The sequence below is a fragment of the Chelmon rostratus genome, chromosome 15 (genome assembly GCF_017976325.1).
Source record: "Chelmon rostratus isolate fCheRos1 chromosome 15, fCheRos1.pri, whole genome shotgun sequence".
In the NCBI taxonomy this organism is placed as follows: domain Eukaryota; kingdom Metazoa; phylum Chordata; class Actinopteri; order Chaetodontiformes; family Chaetodontidae; genus Chelmon; species Chelmon rostratus.
The window spans coordinates 14830906-14844223 of NC_055672.1; the positions used below are offsets into that span (position 1 = coordinate 14830906).

The 13318-nt window shown below is 42.8% G+C and overlaps 4 protein-coding genes across 8 annotated transcripts; 1 reads left to right on the forward strand and 3 right to left on the reverse strand.

Annotated features, from left to right (window-relative positions):
• The first annotated feature begins 193 nt into the window (after positions 1-193).
• gstz1 (glutathione S-transferase zeta 1) lies at positions 194-2310 on the forward strand. Of its 2 annotated transcripts, none has more exons than XM_041953761.1 (9): positions 194-408; positions 763-814; positions 905-972; positions 1122-1202; positions 1294-1419; positions 1521-1596; positions 1693-1745; positions 1833-1882; positions 2125-2310. In XM_041953761.1, exons 1-9 carry the CDS (start codon positions 379-381, stop codon positions 2249-2251), a joined length of 663 nt encoding a protein of 220 aa, XP_041809695.1. In that variant the 5' UTR covers positions 194-378; the 3' UTR covers positions 2252-2310. The 2 variants fall into 2 exon arrangements, with proteins under 2 accessions (XP_041809695.1, XP_041809696.1); XM_041953762.1 differs by lacking the exon at positions 194-408 and adding an exon at positions 560-669.
• zgc:163014 (uncharacterized protein LOC100038766 homolog) lies at positions 2286-6083 on the reverse strand. 3 transcript variants are annotated; one of them, XM_041953759.1, is made up of 13 exons: positions 5908-6083; positions 5659-5829; positions 5468-5573; positions 5231-5314; positions 5040-5153; positions 4775-4952; positions 4570-4698; positions 4193-4380; positions 3879-4075; positions 3667-3758; positions 3524-3578; positions 3173-3270; positions 2286-3010 (listed from the first exon to the last, which is right to left on the reverse strand). In XM_041953759.1, exons 1-13 carry the CDS (start codon positions 5967-5969, stop codon positions 2781-2783), a joined length of 1704 nt encoding a protein of 567 aa, XP_041809693.1. In that variant the 5' UTR covers positions 5970-6083; the 3' UTR covers positions 2286-2780. The 3 variants fall into 3 exon arrangements, with proteins under 3 accessions (XP_041809693.1, XP_041809692.1, XP_041809694.1); XM_041953758.1 differs by having other exon boundaries at positions 5231-5353; XM_041953760.1 differs by lacking the exon at positions 5231-5314.
• Positions 6084-7241: 1158 nt separating this feature from the next.
• Positions 7242-10376, reverse strand: tmed8 (transmembrane p24 trafficking protein 8). 2 transcript variants are annotated; one of them, XM_041954180.1, is made up of 6 exons: positions 10224-10376; positions 9750-9861; positions 9516-9609; positions 9305-9389; positions 8786-9079; positions 7242-8577 (listed from the first exon to the last, which is right to left on the reverse strand). In XM_041954180.1, exons 2-6 carry the CDS (start codon positions 9857-9859, stop codon positions 8360-8362), a joined length of 801 nt encoding a protein of 266 aa, XP_041810114.1. In that variant the 5' UTR covers positions 9860-9861; positions 10224-10376; the 3' UTR covers positions 7242-8359. The 2 variants fall into 2 exon arrangements, with proteins under 2 accessions (XP_041810114.1, XP_041810113.1); XM_041954179.1 differs by having other exon boundaries at positions 9305-9398.
• Positions 10377-11270: 894 nt separating this feature from the next.
• On the reverse strand, positions 11271-13168 carry noxred1 (NADP-dependent oxidoreductase domain containing 1). Its single transcript, XM_041954592.1, has 6 exons — positions 13011-13168; positions 12738-12913; positions 12217-12397; positions 11987-12141; positions 11635-11833; positions 11271-11470 (listed from the first exon to the last, which is right to left on the reverse strand). Exons 1-6 carry the CDS (start codon positions 13166-13168, stop codon positions 11314-11316), a joined length of 1026 nt encoding a protein of 341 aa, XP_041810526.1. The 3' UTR covers positions 11271-11313.
• Positions 13169-13318: the final 150 nt, after the last annotated feature.

Below are 13318 nucleotides of genomic sequence, written 5' to 3' on the forward strand. Positions count from 1 at the left end.
ACACTCCCATGAATAACGCGGCCTGATTGGTCGACTGTTAGTGCATTCCACCCAATCCCGAGTTGAGACTGTAGACAATCCCGCCTTAGCTGTAGAACTCGGCTAATCATTGAATAAAAAAACCCCCGGCAGCCTTCCATTTATTGGCTGAAAATTACGCAACCTGGAGTTGAACTGTGACCAGAAGCTCTGCTAAAGGAAGAGCTAGCTTCACTCCGGCTAGTCTCAGAGTGTTTGAGCTATGTCTACGTGATCTTACGTACTCGGCAAGACAGAACGAGGGGCTTTGCTGTGAAATGTGCAGGGCATAAGCGATTTCTTTCAGCAGCACATCTTATCCTAAAAATAAAAGCGACAAACGTTATCACAGCCACAACAATGCACTTGTCATTAGTTTGCCTCGCCAAGGTACTGTAGTAACATCTCTGATTGTTCGCAGAGTGTGTGTGTGTGTGTGTGTGTGTGTGTGTGTGCACCAGGTCGCTAATGTGAACCGTATGAAGCCCAGATTTTGCTTAGTCATTGACCAAAGAGTATGTAGGAGGGATTTTTGGAGCACATCCTATTGGCTGCTGGAGGTGATGACTGTTACTAACAACTAAAAACTGCTTGTATAAGGTCTAGTTTAGGGAAAAGTAGAGCCAAAAAGCTATGGCAACTCCAACTAAGGTGAACCAGCAGAGACAAGAAAAGTTAAGCATGTCAAAGGAAAATGTGATGTGTTTTCAAATGGACTGAACTTGTTTTGTTTTTTCTGTACAGCCTGTTCTTCATGGATACTTCAGAAGTTCCTGCTCCTGGAGGGTTCGCATTGGTAAGTCATGCCACAGCATTTGACTACTTGCGCTGTTATTTAAGGCATTTTGATGTCAACAGGAAGATAATTTAACTTTTTGTCCACCAGCTTTTGCTCTTAAAGGTGTTGAATATGACCAGGTTCCAGTCAATCTAATCAAAGATGGAGGTCAGCAGGTACAGCACAGATTCAGTGGATCCACATCAATGCAAAAATGACACCCTGCATGATAGTTAGCATTAGACATTAAAAAAGTGTCTTAAATGATAAAAAGATGCATGTATGCGTCCTGAAAAATTCTCTGTATCTTCTCTGTGTGCTCAAGCTTACAACACAGTATAAGACATTAAACCCCATGCAACAAGTGCCCGCAGTTGAAATTGATGGCATCACCCTCTCTCAATCAGTGAGTCTCCAAACTCTACGCATAATCCTACAAAACCATATTTTAGTTAACCAGTTGGAATACTACTGAAAATGGTCTATTGCTCACACAGCTGGCCATGGTCCAGTACATCGATGAGACCAGGCCAGGGCCTCGACTTCTTCCAGCAGACCCAAAGAAACGCGCCCAGATCCGGATGATCAGTGATCTCATTGCCTCTGGGATACAGCCTCTGCAGGTGAGAACAGCACAGTCCCATTTATCACACAGTCAAGCTGAAGCCATTTTCAAGTCAAGGCTTGCAAGTTCACAATATTAATGAATTCTTGGATGTTTCAGAATTTGTACGTGATCCAGAAAATAGGAGCAGAAAAGGTGCAGTGGGCTCAGCACTTCATTGATCGTGGCTTTCAAGGTTTGTGGAAGCTGGTCTTCTCAACCATGCATCCTGAGTTGTTAAAAGACATCACTTAACTTCGTTTACAATATTATGTGCACTTTTCTCCTCCAGCTCTTGAGCCCATTCTGAAGCAAACAGCAGGGAAATATTGTGTAGGTGATGAGGTAAGAGCATGACTCTTGTGTTAAAGCATGGTGACAGTGTGATTTACAGCAGAAACTGGTCATCTGACTCCCTTACTTACCTTTTAGATATCCATGGCTGACATCTGTCTGGTCCCGCAAGTCTACAATGCAGAGAGGTACGTAACAAGACATTTCATGAAAACTGCACCAAAATTAGCATATTAAAACTCAGCCACCCAGAACAAGTAGATCAACATGCATGTCAAGGTATTTTGTACTTAAGAGGTATAGCTTGTCCTGCATTTTCTTTTTTTTTACCCTTTGTTACACAAAATCCGGCCTCTATGCCCAAGATCCTGTTGAGCTTGAAACACCGTATAAGAGAAGCATGACCCCTCTGTGTCCTTACTCTGTGCAGGTTCAAAGTGGACATCGAGCAGTATCCAACTATCAAAAGGTTAAATCAAGCCTTACTTGAGATTGAAGCGTTCAAAGTGAGCCACCCGTCTCGGCAACCAGACACACCGGCTGATCTGCGTGCATAGAACAACTCAGCAGCTTTAGAGACTGCCATGCAGCTTGGTACATTGTTAAATAAAGTGCTGTAAAAATGAATCTCATTTCAGTGCCGTTACTTCAAATAAGGAAACTGAGTTAAAAATATTTATTAGCATTTTGACTTAATCGATTTATCCAGTCTAGTGCATAAATACATACTGATATGTGGGGACATGTGTAAAACATGCAGATCAGAGATTTGCTATGCAAAGTGCAAAACCCCTCAGCTCACTGCTTGCAGCATTTTGCATGTGTGGAGGAAATATGGTTAGTTATTAAAGAGACTCAAAGAAAGCTAAAATAAAGTCTAAGCTGCAGAATACATCATGCAAAAATGATAAAACATGTGAAGACAAAACAACAGAGTACAAATACAACTGTTACAGACACATATACTTGGAGATACCATCACTTTTCTGTCACATTATCAAGGCAGATCACAGCATCTCCACCTCCACTGTTTAAAAAAATAAAAAAAAACTATTGTCCTGTTTGGGATCTTCCCTAATGGATCCATCACTTATCACCAGGAATCTCCACTGTGCACTTGACTGTGTCGTTGTAGAAGGTGCCGGAGCAGTCTGACCCACCGAACACCAGCAATGTGCAGTGGACCTGGACATTTTCTCCCTGTTCGCGCCTCTCGCCATCTGTTTGGATGGAGCAGCCCAGGTTTATCATACTGTGTCCTGCACGAGGCCTGGAGCAAAGCAGAGGAGACGCCACCGAGCTCCACATGTTGGTGTCTGAGGAGAAATCAGAGCAGAAGGATTCTCTGTAATCAAACTGACTGAAAGTTAATTCCCATGTCTGTTTAACACCAACCTTATTTAACGACACCCTTAACTGGATCACTGATATAGTTTTATTTAGTACACATGTAATCAGAAACCAGTACACAAACTCACCAGTGTTGAAAATATGTACGTCCTGCAGGGCTCCAATTGCGCTGCAACCTCCACAGACTAAAATCTTGTTGTGTGAAACTGGTAGAGCTGCATGGAACCTGTCCCAAGGAGGATTTCCATATGTACTGTTATTGTTCTAAAGCCAGTTTCTAAATAATATTCAATCTAGTCACTTTTATCATTTCATGTTGAGCTAAAAAAAATCAACAATACAGAAAGATGGTAGAATTTTGATTTGGTGTTAAAACCCATGAAATTCAGATGCAGACAAATGTCTGTCCAATACACCAAAAATACAAAACCAGATGGTGACGTTGATGACATCTCAAGGTTGATTAGTCCTGTGCTCACCCTCGAGGCAGCGGTGGCATGTTCCCACACTTCACAGCTGTGTACTCCATGAATCCTTCCCTCATTAAGAAAAATAAATAAATATCAGTTTAAATCTGGACAGAAAACTGTTGCCTAACACAGCCACCAGGTCTTCATCTTACCCAGATCCAGAATGTGGAGATCATTTAGGTAGGTAGCAGTCTTACGTCCACCAAATATGATCAACTTCTGCGACATCAGTGTTGCAGAGTGTCTGTTCCATAGAAAGATAAACGGGATCAGCTTTTTTTTTTTTTTTTTTTTTTTTTTTTTTTTTTAAAAAGGATTTAGAGGATAGTGAATTCACTGTAGTCATGTTAAAAAGAAGACTGACCCAAACCGAGGCAGAGGTCTGTCCCCTTCCACTATGGGCTGGTACCAGAGTTCAAACTCTGGGTTAAAGATGTACAAAGCATTACTGCAGGATTTATCCCCAGAAAAATGGCTCGGCTGAACTCCTCCAAAGACAAAAAGCTCTTTCTTATAAAAGGCTGCAGAATGATATGCCAAATTTGGAACATTTCCTCTCGCCTAAAGGGGGTAAATCCACAAAAACAAACCGAAGGAAAGCATTTCTTATACCTCTGCTTGAGTATCTGATGATAAATCAGGGAGCTGCAGCATGTTAGTAACTTGCAACAAACCCACAGTGACAAGCTTCCACTTCCAGGTCAGAGTGTTGAGGATGTACAGCTCGCTGTAGCACTGACCCTCCCTCAGGCCACCGTAAACGAAGACGGACTTCGAGTCTGGGTCATAGGTCGCGGAGTGTCCTCGGGCACATGGTGGTATGGGTCCAGAAGCAGAGGAGTTCATGGGAAACCAGAAGTCATTGTCTGGGAAGAAGGCAAAAAGGAAACTAAATGTGGAAAAACACATGTTCAGTGTAAATGTGCTCAATGTGCAAGTATTTTAGGGCTTCCTTGTTTGTCCTATTTCCTTCCTTGGACAGTTTTACCTGATGATTTGCTACTATCAAACTGACAAGCTTTATGGACATTGATCAATAAGCAGACTCCACACACCTAACTCGAGCTTCCACAGGGAGTCCTTGCAGTAGTTCTGATCTGCCGTCTCCCCTCCGATGAGGATGGCTGTGACAGGGTCACTCAGACACATCGTGTGGCTCCAGCGCTTTGACGGACACACTGAAACTAATCACGAGCTCCGTCAAAATCCATTTTGTACATTCAGACGTGACGGCAATGCTGTTAAGTTGCTGCTTCTGACCTTCTCTGTTCTCATTCTTTATTTGCACGGTCATTTCTTCTCGGCTGTTCATCCTGGACAGCCTCATTTTCTTGGGGGTTGAAGCCTGGTCTATGTCCTCGGTGAGACTGTCCATGTCCTCAGAGCTCCATGTCAGGTGGCCTCTCTTGCTAATAACCGTCCGTCTCGGTGTCTTATCCTGTCAGCCGCACAGAGTATATCAGAGATTAAGTTCCTTACCTTACATGCACGCAGACATTAATATATTCTTCAGCACGATTCTTACCGTAGGCCAGACTGCGACCTTATTTCTCATACTGGACTCACTGGTGTCAATTTTATTCACTTGGACCTCAGCGTAGCACACACTATCGCCCAAGTGTGAGGAGTTGGGAGTTATCTGAAGGCAGGACGATAAAAAAATGCTGCAACAAGAGTGTAGATTACTGCAACAATTTTAACCCCTATTCATCTCACCGTTTCAGTTGCAAGGCTTTGGTTTGATGTGCAACACAGATCAGTAACGTTGTCCGGTTCTGGTTCTGGGAACAGAAACTTCCTCTGAACCAGAGGAGTACTGCTGAAGATGCTGGCTTTATCCTGCAGCAAGTTGCAGTTGCAATATAATGCTTTCACAAGTATCATTGTCAGATATATGAGATACAGTATACACTTCAGCAATGTTTTTATGCTGAACATGAGGTGGAAACCTACCTCTCCACACACTGTGAGCACAATCTTGCCATAAACTCCTCTCCTGCCTCGCTCTGCTGCCTCTGTCAGGAGCTCAGTGCTCCAGTCACCCTCCCAGGTCAGGCACCTGAGTTCAGAGTCTGTTTTAACAATTTAAGACGTGTGGGGGGGGGGTGTCTATGGAAAGAAGTTAATGCAATTTTTCTACACACCTTGTTTGAGCTGATAGGGTCCCAATTTTCTGAGCCGGTACGTCCGCACTGACCAGAACATCTACTGAGATTGTCATTTCACTGCGTTTCCATTCTCCAAGACCGAAGATGACCAGGTGTTTGGGAAGAGGAAGCGGGATGTGGACTTGAAAGGACGCTCGGTTGGATTTGCTGCGGACGCCGGACATGTTTGAAACGTTGTTTCAACGTGAAAACGGCTGTTTGTTCAGGTTTTCCAAAGAAGCCTACCTGATGAACTGGCGTGGAGCGTCGCGCAGGGACCACAGCACGTAAAAGTTCAGTCTCCCCATCTTGTTTCAGCGTCTCCTCGGCGAGAAGTCGGGAGGGAAAGCAGCCGGCAGAACTTCGGCGGAACCTCGAGCTCCGGTAAGCACTTGTGATTGGCTGACTCGAGCTCGAGACCGTTGAGAAAAACGCACAGGTGAGACAGCGGTACAATTAAAGTCTTAATTACCAGGAAACGTGACATTGTTGAACACCTGCACTGTTTCACTAGATACTACTGAACAACTCTTTTGTAACAATGTCCTACACTTACACTCGAATTCATTAAAAAGCAAAAAGTATTTCTCTATCTCACATGTATCCTGGCCAATTAATGGCGTCTCTTATCTGTGTGGCAGGGGAGCCAATTGGAATAACTAAAAGTTTATTTTTACCAACAGATCACTAAATCTTTCGTTTCTAGGGAACAAACAACTTTTATTTAGCAAAATGAGTGATATATTAATAAATTAACTTTCTGTTGGCCGCATCCACTGATGTTAATTCACATCTATGGTCATTTTTGATGTTGTGGTTAATGGATGCCCGAAACTGAATTCATTTATTTTAATTTATTTCATTAATTGATTGTTGCTAAAGGAAAAAAACCAACAAACTTTTAGCTTTTTAAAACCAAATGATTGGGTCGTTAAAGAAATAGTTTTTTTTTAAAAAAACTCACACTTTTAACATTTTTTAAGACTAAGATAAAAAAACATTTTTTTAATCAGCCCCACAGACACAACAAATAACACACGCATATGATTTTACTGGCTGCACACGTGGAGATGATATATTCACAACTGAATATGTGTGGAAAAAAATGTTGCCATTTGTAAGAAGATTTGTAAGAACATTAAACTGAATAAATGTAGTACTTGTGATTATAACTAAAACATATGGGAGTAGCATCACACTGTATAAGGACAATTTAAGAAAGTGTTTATCTTACTGCTTTAAAGAAATCCTGTAAAACATGAGTGACACTAGATGTAGCTGGATTCTGACTGGCCTTTGGGGAGAGCTGAAAATAAAACCGGGTTTCATCAGCACCTCCGTAACAATTACATCAATCCCCTAATGCCACAATTTAATAGAAGCACAGGGGACCATCCCAAAGCGTTTTCTAATCCTGGATCAGCAGTGAGACTGTTATGAAATGATGGCGTCTCAAGTGGAATGGCCACATTTGGTTTGCTGGCGACGCCACACACTAAATGACATGTTGCGACGTTTGCAAACATTTCCAAACTAATCAGTGTTCATGCGATCGATACGATTCCAACATGAATCTGAAAGAAAGTTAGACAATCTTCTCTTTATTGTTGAATATAAATTTCAGGAACAAATGTCATCATAACATATAGTAAAGGTACATTACAGCGAACATGGGAAGCAGTTACTTTACATTGTATACGGCATTAGCAGCCAAATCTGTGACATCTTTGGGAACATGCGCACAAGTGAGGTGTGGCAGAAGCACTGATTTGAGAAACAGGATGGAGCGAGGCTATTCAACAATACAAGCTGAGGAATGGATATTCAAAAACAAACACACCGACCTTTACTTACATAAACCTGCGCACAAAATACATTTCGATGAAACATTACAACTGCTCCCTACCTACGAAACAGCAAATTAAAGGGGGAGGAGAGGCAAATGTAAATATTGAATCTATATTACATAATAAGAGCTTTATGTGATAAGGGATGACTTTTATTTGTGTCATAAAAAGCACACTTTGGAAAACTGTTACCACTTGCTTCAGTACATTCAACTTCTATCTTTTACCATCACGCCACTATGACAGTAGACAGCTCTGTGCACAGAAATGTGTATTACATATCACGTGATTCAATTTAACACAGATTTAAAAATAAGTTACGCTACAAGCAGGAGGATAAATATAAGGAACAACAACAAAGGAACATGATCATAGAAGGTGCACGCATGTGCGCGCGCGCGCACACACACACACACATACACATACACACAACAAAAAAACACCCCTCAGTTTCTTTAGAGCACTGTTGGCGAAACATGTATTCTGTGCAGGTGTTCCCTGATCACTGCTACCATAGAAATGTTACAGCTGAAGACAATATACGTTTTATGGCGGGCACTAGACCAAACAGCACAGTGCATACATGGGAACATGGCACATATGCAAGGCCTCCTCAAATATCTATCAGCAAGACACTGGAGTAAATGCTGCGTTCAAAACCATCTGAGCATATACGTAAATTCAACATGTGGGAACACAAGCCAATAGTGATAAAAAATAGATAGAATGCCTATATTTAACCTTTTATATTATAACTTCATCTTTTTTCCAAGTATGGAATCAAAAATAGTTCGTTCTTAAGAGCAGTATTCTTCAGTAAAGTGTACATTCATAAGCAATTAGTTGGCATCTCAGGCACTGTAATAAACTCTGTAGTAAAGAGTTTTGTTTCGCCATAGTGAGTAGGAGTTATCGAACTTCAGGAGGTAAGTGCCTTCACCTGGAAAATCGTGGCTCCCCCCGTTCACGGACAAGTGACTGTCCTGGCGGTATACAGGTAAGATTTCAGCCAAGTTTGAGTTGGTTTGAGTTTTGGAGCCCTTCTCAACATCTCCGTTACTGACGGGCCCTGCGACAGAAAGCACATAAACCACAAAGTCAACACACCGCCCGAGATCGCAGCTGGAGGAAAACACATAAAAACGCAATTATGGTGTGCTGCGTGGATACAGAATGACCCACACGTTCAAAATCCAGTGAAGAAAAGGTTTTAACAAGCCTAAGTGTGAGCTACAGCTAGGCCGTTTTAAATTGTGAATTTGCAAACACTAACTGACCTTCCAGCTCCTCCTCTTCATCTTCGTCATCACTTGACTCGCTGATGTGCACCGTGATGGACCGGCTCGTGACAGGAGTCCAGTCAAAGTAGATGCCAAAGCCGATGTCATAGCCGTCTGTGGCAAACTCCCAGCACACCTTTTTGGCCTCGGGGACAGTGGGCACGTGAACTGTCATGATGTCGCCTCGGTACACTGTCACCACACTGTCCTCCTCCGTTCGAAGCTTTGCCTTCAGCTCCTTCAGTGCAGCAGATGTCCATGTCGTTGGGGGTTTCAGGGGCGGCATCTGGGCTGCCATCGGGAGCAACAAAATGGTAATGTGTCCACAAAGAGCATAACAGCAACTCTGATCATTATTTAACTATCAAAGATATGCCTCATTAAATTGTAGATTAATGTTTATGGAGCCTGTGGTACACTACAAACACATTTGCAACAGATTTATGAAACCTATGAATCCAAATCATAGATAAAACAAAGCAGCAGTCATAATGGCAAACTCAGCACATCACTCACCTTTTATCTCAGCGGAGAGCTGACAGCTCCCAGCACTGTTGTTCTCCTCACCTCCTTCCCCAGGGGTCGGCTCAGCAGGGGCCTCCTGATTACCCTCAGAATCCACACACACACAAGACTGATGTTATGGCTTACAAATGATGTTATATTGCACTTCCCTGTTTATTGCCACTCACACACAGCTCTTGCAGCACACTTAAATATTTATTACCTCTGTATGTTGCCCTGAGTCCTCCTTGGTTTCAGCCATGTCAGCTTGGGTTTTGGATTGGGCGCAGCTCTGTGAAAGGTCTGTATTCTGGAGCCTGAGGAGCAGATCGTACAGCAGCAGAATAGACATCACAATATTTCAACAGTATAGACCATGAGGAGGAAAGAGCTATAGCCAGCAATATGTTTCCTTACAGCAGCTTTATAAGCAGCACTTTCTGCAACAACAGACTACCTGTCCAGCGGTCGGTTGTCGCACTGTTTGGATGTCAGTCCGGGGAACGACGAGAAGGACAGGGATGACAACCGCGACTGGAGCTCCGATGTAGCCTCTGATCTCTCCATGACTGTGAAGACAAGACTACACCTCAGTCTGCGTGGCTGGAAAAGATGGGACCCCGCCCCTTCCAAGCACAGGGAGGAAGGGAGGGAAAGATGACAACACTGAACCAGCCTCCCACCGCAGATAAGCTAACTAAACAATACACGTCCACGAGCTACGTTAACCACAGCGCACCCTGGTGAAGCCACTTTCATGTAATAGCCACAGAAGCGAAATGTATACCTATTTATCATGGGCTCTACTTAGCTTCATCTTAAACTGACATTAGCCTGCAGCTGGCTGGCTAGCTGGTTAGCTCGGGTTAGCAAGCGCTACCTAGCAAGCGGCGAAAGTGCAGCCGAAGCTGCGGGCACAAACTTATTTTACCACGGTGTAACGCTGGGTCTTCAAAACTTGACGCGACTTCACTTTGGTCCAAATCAGGCCATCGGGAAATACACCTCCATATCACTGCAGTCGTGTAACGGGTTTCCCCACGGTGCTGCTGCGGCTGCTGGACAGGAAAAAAACAGACCTGAATTTTTGACACTTCCGTGTTTTCTCGAGTGTTGCCGAAAATCTGCGAATCTGAAGCTTCGAGATCCTCCTCAAGACGTGATGCTTGCACTGCATCAGGGCAGGCGAAGAGTTCAAGAGAGCACTTCGACATTTAAAAATATGGTCCAAAAATAGTAATAGTATTATTCCTGCGTCTGATAAAATACAAACAAATGAGACACAAGTACTTAACTTTAATTAACATTTCTGTAACACTAATGTTATCTTGTTAATGTTAATGGTGTCTGCAGTGCACCTATTTTGAATTAAAAAAATGTATCACCTAAATAAATGTCCACATGTAATCAAAAAACTAAAAAACCTGAGTGAAAAATAAAGTTTTACCACATTTAACAGTATTTATAAGCAGATAGAAGCATTGTTTCTGAGAATGAAAATTTGTAAACTTGCATAAGTAATTTAAAAGAAATTAACAATGTTAACAGCGAGCAGCATCTTTGTTTTGCTCCAAATGAACATTTACTTAAACTGATGTATGATTCACCTGAACACGGAAACTGATTTGAGAATAAATAAATGTGCATTGTCTCTAACGTGTCTGCAGACCTCCTGAGCGCAGGCAGCAGCATGATATAATGCCAGATATATCAGATTATCTGCCACTTTCTGATATGACATCAATAAATGATGAGTGGACACATTCATGTATTCATGAAAAATGTAATTTATAATGCATTTGCAGTATATTACAGAACACACCAACTGCTGCTGGCTTTTGTACATTGTGAAAATGATTGTTTTTAACATATTAACCACACATAATGTATGAAAAACCACTGATGAAATGAAAATACACCGTTGTTAATACACCGTATTTAATTTCTCATTTTGAAAACAAAAATGTGCATCATAACGAACACAAGCTCTGCTGGCCATCAAGTTTTCTCTCTCTCAAGTTTTACATTAGAGAGTGAGCGTCAGGTTTTGCTGGTGTCTCTAGCAGTGATTTGTATGCTGCAGAGATGCTCTGTTGCATAGATTTGCTGCTTGACAGAAAGCACAGCAGTGGTGTCTCCTTGGTCTGGGCATCAGGGAGTGAAATCCAGGGAAAAGGCCTTTGTGGAAGCAAAAAAGTCAAAACAAAACATTTTATATAAGTGCTTTGTTTCTTACCCTCAAATCTTTTAACACTGCATTACAATGACAAGCAACTGCTTGATCCATTTACATTTTAATCTTCGTTAACATCTATTCTTGATCTACACAGTGTTGCACTCACTCCTCTGTGAGAAGGGAAGATGCATAAGATGCACTGATGAAACTCTGTGTGTTTAATTCCTCACTGTGGGGCCATTTCTCCTTGAGGACACTGTTGATCAGAGAGAGAGCATCACCGGATCCCAGCCTGGCAGAGGTGCAGATGTTTAGCAGGCTGTACAACACTGCACACACCCAGTTCAGACCCAGAGAAATGCCACCTAAGGGTACGGAATATGGCTTAATTAATATAGAAAGTGTTGAATCAAGATTGAAGCCTCACTGCACCAGATTTCACAGGCTTTCCCTTACATCTTATATAACAAGTCAAGTTCAAACACAAGCTCTGAGAGAGAAGTTAAAACATGTCACACCGCTCATTGTGAGAGGACACGATGCCTCCATCAGCACAGGATCATTCAAAGCTGCGGTCGGACGAGCGCAGCGCAGCCACACATCTGCAGGGTCGCGGGCCACGAAGTCATACTGTGGTTTGAGAATGAAGTCGTGTCCAAGAAGCTGTGCTAGTCTGAGATAAAAGAGGGGAAGAGAGGGATTGAACTGAACATCAACAAACGACAACGCTGTGTGAGTGAGGTGCTACCTGTTGACAGGCACAGCGGAGGTGAAGCTGTACACGAGGCAGCGCTTTGGCAGGCGAGAGTAGAGATCAGCACAGATTCTGGGCAGGTGAGAGGGCAGACAGCAGAGGAAGAGGACGTCTGCCCAGGCTGCCAGCCTGCGATTGTCGAAGAAACATTCAACTCCTTTCTGGATAAATTCCACTGAAATAAGGAAGCCAGTTTATAAGTATAAGCCTTTACAGTATAGGGTGCACTTCACTTTATTTATACTTTCATTTATCAGCACCAAGACAACAATTTCTTTTCTGGATTAAAACAGTTAAGATTTTTGGACAAATCTTTGGTGAAGCATTGTACTGTATATCATATATATAAACTGAAAGGAGTTCAGTCCTTACACAAACAATTGTATCTGTTTACTCACAATACTCCAAAATCTTTGTAAATTATTGTTCATCTCTTGCAATAGTGATGCAGTCAGATGCTGCTCTTTGCGTTATTTATTAGTCAACACAAGCCAACACACTCATAGCAGGTGTACCTGCGGATTCTGGTCTTCTACTGGAGATCTTAATGTGTGATGGTTTGATGCCAGACTTTTCAAGGAGGGAGAGGAGCAACTGTTTGCCAATGTGACCCATCCCAAGTATCCCAATGCAGGGGTCGCTGTCTTCCCCTGACGAGCCTCCGTTTGCAGCGTGACTTCTGATGAGACATCTACATGGAAACAGGCATCAGCCAGAATGACGCAACCATAAAGAGTAGTCAAGCGTTTCCTGCGTGTAACAATCACTTTACATAGACATAGAAGTACCTCAGTGACCGCACGAGTTTACACAGGAAAACTGCGTGCGCGCACCCGCAGACGGTGAGTCCAGCCGAGCGTGCGCGCAGTTGAATTAACTCTTTCTCCTCCTCAGACAGCCCGGCTTCAAAAGAGAAACTGCTCAAATCCGCAAATACGTCCACCATCACCTCAGACTTTCGACAGATGGTCAGATGAGCAGAACGTGGACACTAACAAGCTCTACACTGTGGTTAAAATGTGCCTGGTCCTCCTGTTTCCATGGCAAAAGCACAACTTCCGGTTTAACGACTTAGATTTTTCAAAATAAAATTCTT

What these genes read in the sequence shown, in the direction of transcription:
- gstz1 (XM_041953761.1), top strand. Translation starts at nt 379, where the DNA reads ATGCACTTGTCATTAGTTTGCCTCGCCAAG. An exon ending in CATTAGTTTGCCTCGCCAAG is followed by an intron (nt 409 to 762) that starts GTACTGTAGTAA and finishes TTTTCTGTACAG; the next exon opens with CCTGTTCTTCATGGATACTT. An exon ending in CTCCTGGAGGGTTCGCATTG is followed by an intron (nt 815 to 904) that starts GTAAGTCATGCC and finishes TTTGTCCACCAG; the next exon opens with CTTTTGCTCTTAAAGGTGTT.
- zgc:163014 (XM_041953758.1), bottom strand. Translation starts at nt 5,969, where the DNA reads ATGGGGAGACTGAACTTTTACGTGCTGTGGTCCCTGCGCGACGCTCCA. An exon ending in GCTCCACGCCAGTTCATCAG is followed by an intron (nt 5,830 to 5,907) that starts GTAGGCTTCTTT and finishes CGGCGTCCGCAG; the next exon opens with CAAATCCAACCGAGCGTCCT. An exon ending in AAAGCCTTGCAACTGAAACG is followed by an intron (nt 5,154 to 5,230) that starts GTGAGATGAATA and finishes TCCTGCCTTCAG; the next exon opens with ATAACTCCCAACTCCTCACA.
- tmed8 (XM_041954179.1), bottom strand. Translation starts at nt 9,859, where the DNA reads ATGGAGAGATCAGAGGCTACATCGGAGCTCCAGTCGCGGTTGTCATCC. An exon ending in ACTCAGGGCAACATACAGAG is followed by an intron (nt 9,399 to 9,515) that starts GTAATAAATATT and finishes GTGGATTCTGAG; the next exon opens with GGTAATCAGGAGGCCCCTGC. An exon ending in TGAAGAGGAGGAGCTGGAAG is followed by an intron (nt 8,578 to 8,785) that starts GTCAGTTAGTGT and finishes TTTCTGTCGCAG; the next exon opens with GGCCCGTCAGTAACGGAGAT.
- noxred1 (XM_041954592.1), bottom strand. Translation starts at nt 13,168, where the DNA reads ATGGTGGACGTATTTGCGGATTTGAGCAGTTTCTCTTTTGAAGCCGGG. An exon ending in AAACTCGTGCGGTCACTGAG is followed by an intron (nt 12,914 to 13,010) that starts GTACTTCTATGT and finishes GTTTCCATGTAG; the next exon opens with ATGTCTCATCAGAAGTCACG. An exon ending in TCTTCCCTTCTCACAGAGGA is followed by an intron (nt 11,471 to 11,634) that starts GTGAGTGCAACA and finishes GCTTCCACAAAG; the next exon opens with GCCTTTTCCCTGGATTTCAC.